The sequence below is a fragment of the Cardiocondyla obscurior genome, linkage group LG02 (genome assembly GCF_019399895.1).
Source record: "Cardiocondyla obscurior isolate alpha-2009 linkage group LG02, Cobs3.1, whole genome shotgun sequence".
Classification (NCBI taxonomy): Eukaryota; Metazoa; Arthropoda; class Insecta; order Hymenoptera; family Formicidae; genus Cardiocondyla; species Cardiocondyla obscurior.
In genome coordinates this window covers 10,238,522-10,250,128 of record NC_091865.1, presented here as the reverse complement: position 1 = coordinate 10,250,128, position 11,607 = coordinate 10,238,522, and the positions used below count along the sequence as shown (strand labels likewise).

The window sequence follows — 11,607 nt, the reverse complement described above, 5'->3', positions numbered from 1 at the left end:
TCTCTCGATCATCTAGATGATCTCGATGCTTTTTGCAGCAATGGTGGCGCCGAGAACGCTTGGTAAACGTAATATTTTAGAACTACCAAAATTGATGGTACCCAATTGGTGCATATAACCCAATCCGGTACCATCAATTTTAGTAGTTCTGAAATATTTCATAAAGTCGAACCTTTTCAGAGTAATATAATAAAATAAAGCAACAAAATAAGAAAATTTATTAAATAATAACACACCAGAGTGCACAATTTAATCCAATTTTAACGAAATTAAAAGATTTTGATAAAAACTTGGTTATGAATATCGAAGAAAGGTATGAAAAACTTAGATAACCTAATAATTATTATTATTTATTATATATAATTTTCTATTTAATTTTTAACTGGCGCTAAAACCACACCTCAATTAAGTTACGAATATGTATTATAAAGTAGTTTGATTCTCTGTTGATACAATCATTTTAAATTACAAAAGAGTACGTTTCCTTTCTGGCTATTTCTGATTTAATTTTTCTTTGGCGCCAAACGCTGATATTGCATGCCTCGATTATTGATCATCTAAATTATAAAATTACACTTTGTATTAACGTTATTCATTTATTTAAGTATTGATTTGAAGGCACTGTCACCGGGTTTGCATCGAGTGTTCTTTTGTGGATCAGTCTATTTCAAGCATTTGAAGGTTATATTGATAGCAAAGGCTGTTGAAGTCGTCAGTGGTAATTAAACAGAGCACTTGGTTAAACAATATACATTTTAAGTAATAACAATGGATTTCTCGGCCACACAAATTTACGAAGATGAGAATGTTCCATCCACTCAGATCTCACATGAGCCAGAAGATGAGGAACTAGTGCAGGTGAATCATAATTAAATATTATTAATTGTGTTTGGTGAAATGTACAATTGGGGATAAAAAAAATTATATAAATCGTATTTTATTATAATAATGCTAATATTACGCAATAAGTTGTAATATGCTTTTTAATGTTACATTGAACTATTTTTCAATATTGTATATTTAACAATTAAGGGTTAACAGCATATTTTATTTATATTTTATTAAATATAATTTAGGCTGGATCGTTAAAAATTGGTTCTAAGGAATATCCAATTAAAACAGGAATTACAAAAATTGGTAGGCATAGTATCTGTGACATTGTTATTAAAGATGTGGTAAGTTTTGTCATATTTTTTGTTAATTAATTAGAGTTCTTTATGGATTTTAATTATAATAGATAGATTTTACATTTTCTTTTGTAGAAATATATAATTTTTTAAATAATAAAAGAATATAATTAAACATTTAATGTTGGAATAGTATATATAATTTTCTTTTTATTTTAGGCAATATCAAAACAACATGCTGAAATTGAAGTTAGTGGAGGATCAACATGGATCTCTGATCTAAATTCTTCCAATAAAACAAAGCTCAATAATGTAAGATACACTAATAATCTGTCTTTATTGATATTTAAAATAATAATGTGACAAAAATACTGACAGTTTTTATTTTTCTATATGTACAGTGCATATTGCGAGCTAGGCGATTATATGAACTCAAGGATGGAAGTGATATTCATTTTGGTACAGTACATGCCAGTTATCATACATATTGTCCAAGAGATAACATAGTAGTCCCTGAAACACCTGCTCCATCCATGCAGAAAATTGCATGTGGAATAATTCCAAACACACCAGATTCATCTTTGGTAAGTCTTTATTATAAAATTAATATATTTACGATATTTACATTGTTTGCACCAAAATTAGAGATTTGTTAATTTTCGTAGACCAATTCATCTGGTGTTGACAATGATGGATCCATAATTTATGGAACTCAAAATAATGAGGATAGCATTTTCCGACGGCCACAAACGCCACATAGTCAATCTACAAGTAGCGGCTTAAAAAATATTTCTACAAGTGAAAGCAATGACTCACAAACTGGTGTTTTACATGCATCTATTAAAAATAGTAATGAAGATCAAGTTAATATATATGATGCAGAAACACAAAAGTTTGAAAAAGAATATGATAAAGTGGTATCAAAGTCTATTCATGATTTAGAGACACAGATACCCGAATACCTCGTTGAAAGAAATGCAAAAGAAGCAAATTTAAAGCAGGCCGAAACTAGCAAATCTGCAACAGATATCTGTGACATGGAAACGCAAAAACTTATGAACGATATTAATAAAACAGATAGTCAAAAAAATGAGATTGATAAAACAAATAGTAAAAAAGATGAGATTGATAAAACAAATAGTCAAAAAAATGAGATCGATAATTCAAGTGCAGTAAACGAAAACTTTACAATGGATATTCATACTATAGAAACGCAAAAGTGTAACGAAAATGAAACTCAATTTGCAGAGGATAGTACTTTAAATGAAATTAATACAACTAAAGACAGAATGAGCCCCAAGAATATTACAAAGCCACCGGATTCCAAATCTAATAGTCCTAGATATCTAAATTTATCATCACCAGAAATTGAAGATTGCCCTTCGCCATTAAATCAGAGCAGCCACTTGCTTGAAACATCGTATTTATTAGAATTTTTTGGTGAGGATATTGATAAGCAAAAAAAGATTCAACCATCTAATACATCCACGCCAAAACCGCTTACAAAAGTGTCATTAGAAAATAAAAATACAGTAAATAATGAAGAGGATGACGATGAAGATATATTTGAAGCCTCTACTCAATGCAATTCCAATTTCGAAGCTTTAATATCAGACGATTCGGAAACAAAAAGTGAAAAAGATATGCTTGCAATGCGCAAAGTTTCGAAAAAGAAGAGTGGAAAATCTCGACCAGAACAAACAAACGATGATTCGGAAACGGACGCAGAGGAGTACATCGAACAACTCGTTAAGACACAGCAGAAAAGTTCTCGTCTTCAGGTAATTTCAAATGAATTTAATGAAGATACTAGTAAAAGAAATGATCTTAGTACAAGTTCTGAATCAGATGATATATTTAATCTACCAACGCAAAAAATGGATAGCTTTACAATTAATAAAACATCAAATTCAATTAATCAATCACAAAAACTTGATGAAATTAATAAGATAGTTGACGATATGGAGTCGATGCAAAAAGACACGGCAGCTACGCATATTAACACAAAATCAGTTGATTGTGGCACAAAAGAAAATCTTGATTGTGAAAATATAGATTATGAGTTAGCGCCTACACAACTATTTGATGAAATTGATAAAACAAAGAAAAATTCTATTTGCGAAAAAGACTCTTCACAAGTAAATGTAAATGATATTCTTGAAGAAAAACTCAATAATATGTTTGATGTTGTGAATAATGATCGAAATAAAATTTCTGATTTGCCGTACATGTCGACACAAAGTCTGCAAGATATTCTGGAATCGCAAAGCGATGACGTAAGTAACTCTGACACTGATGACAGAAATATTGATAATATGTCACGAAAGCAATTAAAAAAGACAAAAAGTAATTCACTAAATACCGAGATAGATGTGAATGATGCAAATGAGATCAAGACCAATTTGCAAGAATCAAATGTTAATTTTTCTCCAATTACCGCGAAACGAAAGAAAAACATAAAAGATTTAGATGAAAATGTAACTGTTTGTCAAAATGTTAATTCTTCATCAATATTTAAAGTGGATAACAAAAAAACTGTGGATGATAATACAGCAGTAAAATTTAATAATAAAAGGAAGAAAAGAATGCCAGAGGCAAAGAACGAATCTGGCACAATAATGGAAACATTGAACGATGATAAAAATAAATATATTCCAAGCGGAGACAACGAAAGGAGTCTTCGAAATTTAAAATTAATGAAACAGACAAATAAAGCTATACCAGAAACGAATAAACAAGTTTTTGAAAGAGATTCAGTTAAAGTCGATGCTGCAGGAGAGAAAACGTCTTGCATACCTTGCCCATCAGCAGATGGACAACGTATGCAAACATTGAGTGTGTTATATGAGATTGGCGATGACATTCTAGCGCATTTACCTGCTGTTAGAATATCAGGGACACTCTCAAATCCACCAAGTCCTTCTGCATCATCGACATCGACTGTACATAGTACATACAAACAAAGTATTGCAAAAACTAAAAAAACACAATCGACACCCATGAAAAAGAAATTGTGCAAAAGGGATATTAGAAATTTAGAGAAAAACGATAAGCCGTCTGTTGTTAATTGTTCAAATTCTGTTATCGGCACTCCAACTACTGTTAAAACATCAAAGCTTACGATCACTTCTGAGGATAGTGAAACCGATAGCGAAACTGATAACGAAATTAAATATAAGCGATTCGAACAAATAGCAAACAGAATGTTAAGCAATACCGTGAAACAGCATGATATAAAAAACAGAAAAATTATAAGTCGTTCACCTGATTTATCAAAGGATTTAATACTGAATTCGAATGTCGAATCAAAAAGGTTTACCCGTAGTTCAAGACTGACACAACATTCCAGCAGGCAACAAATTGACAAACATTCTTACGATTTTCAGAGAGAAACTCTCGTAAAAAGTACAGCCATGAAGGACAAATCAGAAACGCAATTTACTGTCGACAAGAAAAAAAAATCTGTGAATAAAGTAGAAGAAAGTATGGAACCAGTAACTTCGAAGAAACGTAAAATAGCTCTAGTCCCTGAAAAACCTTCATGTTCAACACGCAGTCGAAGAAATACAATGAAAATCGCAACCGATAGACAATCACCAGATATCTTCGAGCATTTTACTGAAAAAAGTTCGTCGGAAACTTCTCCGACAATTGAAAGGACAAAGTTTTTCAAAGATAATAAGACAGAAATTAATACTACTTTTAAGAAAACTCGAAAGACTCCCTTAAATATAAATGAAAATATTGATTTAAAAAAATCTAACATTAAACGAACTAAACGTATAACGTATGATAGTCAAGTTATGCATAGTGATACAAATGGCAATGGAGATAGTAAAAAAAATACCTTAACTCAGATAAAAGAAATGCAAGTGAATCAATTAGAAAATAAAATTTTAAAAGTTGTACTTAATCCCATAAAGTATCCTAGTTCAGACAATGAATCACAAGAAGTCGAGATAATTATGGCAAAAAGTTCGTGTAATGTACAAGATAAGAATTTATCAATTAGAGAAAGTACTAAGGCAAAATTGTTCAAAAAACGATTCTATTCGGATACGGAAACAGATTCTGTTTTAACTGAGACTGTTTCATCTGGAATTATTTCATCTGAAAGTATTTCATCTGAGATAGAAGATTCTAATGACACGCATTTTAATAGTCTTGCGACCAGACCTAAGAGAGGAAAATTGATTAAAAGTTCGATTTCTTCGCTGACAGAAGCACAAGTCTCAAAAAAGAAGGAAACATTTAAAAAGCCTATTAATGTTAAAAATTCTACAGGCGTGTACCTCGATTCCTCTGCAGAAAGTACAGCATGTGGCGAAAACAGCAACAGTAGTACGGAAAATTATGTCTCGACAAGTTTTAAAAGTTTAAGATCGAAGGCTGCAAACATCAAAAAACAGAAGGCAGAATCGAATCAAAATACTGAAAAATTAATTGATAAAATGGTTTTAAAATTACATATAAATGCAGAAAATGCGTCTCTTGTTTCAACGCCTTGCAGAACGCGCAGAAGTACGTCTACGTCTAGTAGTTCTACACCAACTGCAATAAAATATAACATTTTATTTACGGGTATAACAGACGATTACAGTAAAATTATTAAAAAGTTAGGTAAGCATATGTTTGAATAAATCGTGGATTTTTTTTACAATATTATTATCATCCACTTCTTACTTATTAATGAATATTATTTTACAGGTGGATGCAAAGTAGAAAATCCGGCAAAATGCTCTATTTTGGTTACTGATAAAGTTCGTCGAACGTATAAATTTTTATGTGCGTTGGCGAGAGGTATACCTATAGTGACAATCAATTGGCTGATAGATAGTGAAGCAGCGGCACAATTTTTAAATTGGGAGAATTATATATTAAAGGACCCCGCTGCCGAAGCTAAATTCGGTTTCAGATTAAGAAAAAGTCTCGATATAGCTAAGAAACAAAAAATGTTAGATGGTTTTACTGTTATATTGACACCGAACATTGCACCACCACCTGTTGAAGAATTGAAAGGTAAGATTTTTAATAAAATTCTTTCGCTATTAAAAAACAAAAAAAAGGTGTAGATAGTTATATATATAAATTAATAGATAGTATATATATATAAATTAATTTCATGCTATTATATTCTTATAGATATGGTGTTGTCTTGCGGTGGAAAAGCTTTATTACGTGCACCAACTAAATGGCCTGAAAAAGCGATAATTTTATCTCGTGAAGAAGATTTGCTAAATGCTAAAAAGTTTCTCGCTAAAGCACCAAAAAATGTTACAGTACAATCTACAGAATTTATCCTGACTGGTATCTTGAAACAGGAAACGGATTTTAATAAATATAAATTAGCATGCTAATCAGTAACCTCAATAATGTTGTATCACAAATATTGTATTCAAAGTGTTATTTAAAAATTAGTTTCTATTAACAATATTTTAGTTATACTTTGGTGATTAAAAATCAGAGATGCAATTCGTTCTTTATGCTGTTTTTAATTTGAAATTATTTTAAACTAATATTGCAAATTATTTAATATTTTAAAGTAAAATACAATATTCAATTTTTATACTCAAAAGTTTTGTGTCAAATTAAATTATATTAATATAAACTTGTATGTAATGTAATGTTGAGATAATATGCGTACAAATGCTAAGAAATTTGAAAAAAAATATAATCGGTTCTTATTGCATGTTGCACTATTGAAATTATTATGTGCTTTTTATTTTAATTATTTTTAGAAATCGTAATATGTATCGTTTTATATGGAAAATTTTTTATAATTTATATTATTTACATAAAACATGTGCACGTGCAGAAGTGTAAAATTAATTATTATAGTTTTAATGTAATTTTCTTTATGTTATTTAAGCGTTATTCAATTTTATACTATTTTAAATAACAAAAAATTAAACCTATATAAGATACTCAATTTGCTAACCGTAATATTAATGAAATATTCGATTTATCTTTAATAATAGTAATCGTTATCTATATAACGATAACAAATTTAATTTTTATTAAGTTTTAATTAAGTTTTTTTTTTTTTTTGCTATTTGTAAAAAATTGCCCAACAATTATTTTTGTACGTTAATAATATAAATAAAAGTTTGATAAATATTTGTATATAAAACTATCCAAATAATTTAAATAAAACTTTATTTTAAGAAAAAACGTTTACCTTGTTCACTACAGAAATTTTGTGAATATTTGATTTGTATATACCTTGACCCTTTGAGTGCTATGGGCGCATATATGCGTCCAGCGAAATCTATCAATATAGACTAGATGCAAATTCGCGCTCAGCGTCAATCGTACGCCGTCCGTACGGACCAGAGAGCCCAACTCGGAATCGCAGCTTCCACGCGTACAAATACAGAGGCTCGTGTGAAGCCTATGCCTATGCCTATGCCTCGACTTTTCTTCCGTTTTATGAAATTTTGTAAAAATTCTTCATTCTATTTCAGTCCTTTTATTTCAAAAATATTTTAATCTTCGGGAGCAGTTTTTGTCAGCATTTGTATGAACGATAAAGATAAAGTTAAAACGAACAGATAGTAACTAACAGTTTTATGTATAATTAACTTGTTGCAAGTTTCTTATCTGAACTGATTGTGAGATTTCTTTAGTGCTTAAATGCATAGTTATGTCTTGTAAAGTTATTTACATATACGCATACTTGTATACAAGAATAAATAATCATTAGACGATAGAATATTTATTCCAAGCTTAACAACGTGCATAACTGTACGTAAAATCATTTTATATTATATGGCACACTTTTATTTAAATAGAACTAATCAATAATGATTTTAAGAAAAGTTTCAAAAATTGATTATTTAAAAGAACTTTTTCTATTGCAACCAATAAAAAGACTTGTAAAAATATTGGAAACTTAATTTCTATTTGTTGCAAAAATAATTTAATTTCTTTTAATGACTTTTCTTTAATTTATTTTAATTTCTTTTAATTTTCCGTACTTTGTAATTCATTCGTAAATATCGTATAGCTTTATGCTAGCAAATTGCAATGGGCTATTTTGTGTTTGCCCAACTCTTTGCTTCGTTATTTCACGAGATAAGATAAATTTTGTACCAATTTCTTACATAAGCATCATTTATCATCTTTATTAATTTTTTAGACGTATTATATTTACGCATGTTAGGTAAAAATGTTTTCAGTAAAAATGTTACATATATATATACTTTTATTATTTTTTAATATAATTATAAGTTTTTGCTATTTCATCAATTTTAACGTTTGTGTAAGACGTTTAATGAATTTATCAATATATAATTTTATGTACAAAGTAAACGTGATTATAAGTTGACGTGCATTTTATGCTTGATATCTTTATCGTTGTGTTACTGACGTATATAAACATAACTGATACTTGGCTTTTGAATAAATTACGCATTAAGTACACGAATATGCATACAAAATTTTTGTATATGTGATAACAATGTCGGGATTTCTATAAAAAATCATTTAATCATCCTTATAAATTGATAATATGAAAATATATTTCAGAATTTGTGAAAACTCATTATAAATGTGTACATAAAACTAAATAATATTTAAACGGAACATACATTAATTTTTAAAAACTTTTTAATTTTATTTTACACAATTTAAAGTTCTTCTTTATTCTTCGTAGTTGTATGTTTTAATACGTTCTCTTCGAATGGAATTGAATTCCAGAATTCTAGATCTCCTAAATTAGCATTGCTGTCCATATTAATTTGATCGGGACTGGCTATATGCAAATAATGAAGTTCTTTTTTCGAAGGATCCAATTTCGGCCACTCCACATTATTTACTTTTGGAATACTGAAAAATTTTACAAAATTAGCACTTTTCTGTGTTGTGTGATTTTATATTTAATTTCATATACAATAAAACCTATATTATATGCTTACTTTTCTGTGGCAAAATGTACCCAAAAATCAATTAACTGTTTCTGCATATTACGGTCCGTTTGTGTTGTTGTTGGATTTACCCAAGGAGTACTTAATACATACAATGTATCGTCAGCATGAGAGACTCCTGATGAAACAAATAAGTAAAATTTTAATGATCTCGTCTTATGAAAAACGCACATATACCTTCTATAAATTTAATATAAACCTTTATATTTTACATAAACTTACCATAATTTTCAGTAGTACCGCTCAAGGAATTACTTAAACTTTGCGCCCCTCTATAACTGAAGTAATAATACCAGACTGGATTCTGATTTACTTTGGCTTGCATTTTCGCAGCTTTTTCACTGTCGACCACGAAAAACCGATCGCCTGACATTTTTATCAACTCTTTTAGACTATGTTGATCGATCAGTTTTGTACCAAAGTAATGTTTTTTAATTAGACGAGCAATTTCGGCATGTTTCTCTCTAGGAATGGTATAATTGTAATCAAGAAAATCGGCAGCTAACACATCCCAATTATCATTCAATTCCTTTAGTTTTTCATTATACGTTATAAATTCTGTAATAAATTATTAGGTATAATATATGTATGCACATAATTAAAAATGAATAGTTTTATTATTATGTGTTATATCTTACCAGCTACGGGATAGAGGCCTTCTTCGCTTGTTACTCCAGTAACCCAAGGTATGTCCTGAACATCGCCGCTATTAACGATTTCAATGGGCGGTCTGTCGATGAAAGGTGTTTCGTCGCCAAATCTTTCAGCTACAGGACCGAATGGAGTGAAAGGATTATAGAAGAACGTCTAAAATCATAACATCAATCAGATTTCATTTTTTTTTATATATGAATATCATATTCTTATTTGTCAAGATAATAAAAGATGAATTTTACCATAAATTCAGCTGTAGCTTGGACAACCGTGCGTGCTGGACGATATCTTAGGCAACGTATCATATCTCTAGAACTAGTTGTTGGGCATCCCAGTAAAGCACTCAATTTCTTAGCTTTTTCTAAAGAATTTTCAGTTTGCGTCCATGAATTAAATGCTGTCCCGCTGAATGATATGCCACCTATGTTAAATATATGGATAAAATTATTGCATAATATTTAACATAATAAATATAACGATTTAATTTTTAAATTTTATAAATAGTACCTTTAAAGAGACCTGCGCTCATTTGCGATAAGTAATGATAATGCACGCTTGCACCACCAGCACTCAACCCAACTAAGGTCACTTTCTTCGGGTCACCACCGAACCACTCGATATTTTGCGATACCCAGTGTAATGCCATACTTTGATCTTTTAAACCCATGTTGCCCGGAACTACTTCATCCTCCGTACTGAGGAAACCTGATGTTTTTTGTAAAATTAATTTATAAATTAAAAAACATTATTTTTTATAATTAACTAATCTGATAATTACATAATAAAAACAAATTTATATGTTTGTTTCGAAACTGATTAGATAAAATTTTATCAGTGTAATATAATATATTTCATAATGTGACATTGAAATTATTTTTAAAATATGTTGCCTATTTCTAACGTAATACAAATTTCTATGTTACGTACCCATTGGTCCCACTCGATAATTAATTGTGACAAGTATAACGTTATGATCCATTAGGTATTTAGGGCTATATAACATGCCGCTACCAAATTGGAATGCACCGCCATGGATCCAAAATAATACGGGTAATGGGGTTTTGTCTTCTCGCACTGGTACATAAACATTTAAGTACAAGCAATCTTCGGAACCTACAACCTCCGGAGGCACTCCTGTCGTTTGATCGTATTGTATACACACAGAACCGAATTTTGTAGCCGACAATTCACCAATCCATGCTGGTATCGGTCGAGGAGGCTAAAGAATAATGATTTTTAATCAAAATAATTTTTACGAATAGTATTAGTTATAAAAAAATTTTTAATCTAAAGCTTTGAACAATTATTAGCACTTTTTGTTAAACAGATTTTATAAAAAGATCTTAATTTTTTATTAAAAAGATATATTATTTTAAAAAATTGCTTTACAAATATTTATGTTAATAATTAATTTAATTCTGGCTTACTTTGAATCGTAATTTTCCAATAGGTGGCAACGCATAAGGGATTCCTTCATATGCCTCGTATTTGTTACCATTTTGTGAGATCTCGTAATAGCCTTTTAATCCTCCCAAAGGTGTTTTAATTCTCGGAGCAGTCTTATCTCTAGTTGCACAAATGGCAAGACCGACGCTAATTAAAAGCAGTACGAGTAGCTTCAACATTGTGACTTGAATGATTTTTTAGCAAACTATGACGAACTGACACTTTTTCAGAAGACCAGTAATTTATATCGTTATCCGAATGTGTTTTTTTGCTGATATGCGCTCACTTACACATACTAGTTAAACGTCCAAAAATATTTATCTTAAAATTGATAACGGTGCAGCGATATTTACACGTATTATTATCTCATGTATGTATCGTTTAGTTGATAATGAAATAAGTTAGAAAGAACAAGTAAAAAGAAAAAATAATTCAAGAGAACAATTATTTCACTA

The 11,607-nt window shown here is 29.8% G+C and overlaps 2 protein-coding genes across 3 annotated transcripts; one reads left to right on the top strand and one right to left on the bottom strand.

The window, feature by feature from the left end:
* Positions 1–114: 114 nt before the first annotated feature.
* LOC139113536 (mediator of DNA damage checkpoint protein 1-like) lies at positions 115–6,938 on the top strand. 2 transcript variants are annotated; one of them, XM_070674761.1, is made up of 8 exons: positions 115–313; positions 619–858; positions 1,077–1,175; positions 1,347–1,439; positions 1,529–1,711; positions 1,793–5,747; positions 5,835–6,146; positions 6,270–6,938. In XM_070674761.1, exons 2-8 carry the CDS (start codon positions 769–771, stop codon positions 6,482–6,484), a joined length of 4,947 nt encoding a protein of 1,648 aa, XP_070530862.1. In that variant the 5' UTR covers positions 115–313; positions 619–768; the 3' UTR covers positions 6,485–6,938. The 2 variants fall into 2 exon arrangements, with proteins under 2 accessions (XP_070530862.1, XP_070530863.1); XM_070674762.1 differs by having other exon boundaries at positions 606–858.
* A 1,684-nt stretch (positions 6,939–8,622) lies between these two features.
* Positions 8,623–11,374, bottom strand: LOC139111112 (venom carboxylesterase-6-like). Its single transcript, XM_070671228.1, has 8 exons — positions 11,134–11,374; positions 10,634–10,925; positions 10,214–10,411; positions 9,949–10,127; positions 9,691–9,859; positions 9,275–9,610; positions 9,044–9,170; positions 8,623–8,954 (listed from the first exon to the last, which is right to left on the bottom strand). Exons 1-8 carry the CDS (start codon positions 11,329–11,331, stop codon positions 8,756–8,758), a joined length of 1,698 nt encoding a protein of 565 aa, XP_070527329.1. The 5' UTR covers positions 11,332–11,374; the 3' UTR covers positions 8,623–8,755.
* Between the last annotated feature and the right edge of the window lie 233 nt (positions 11,375–11,607).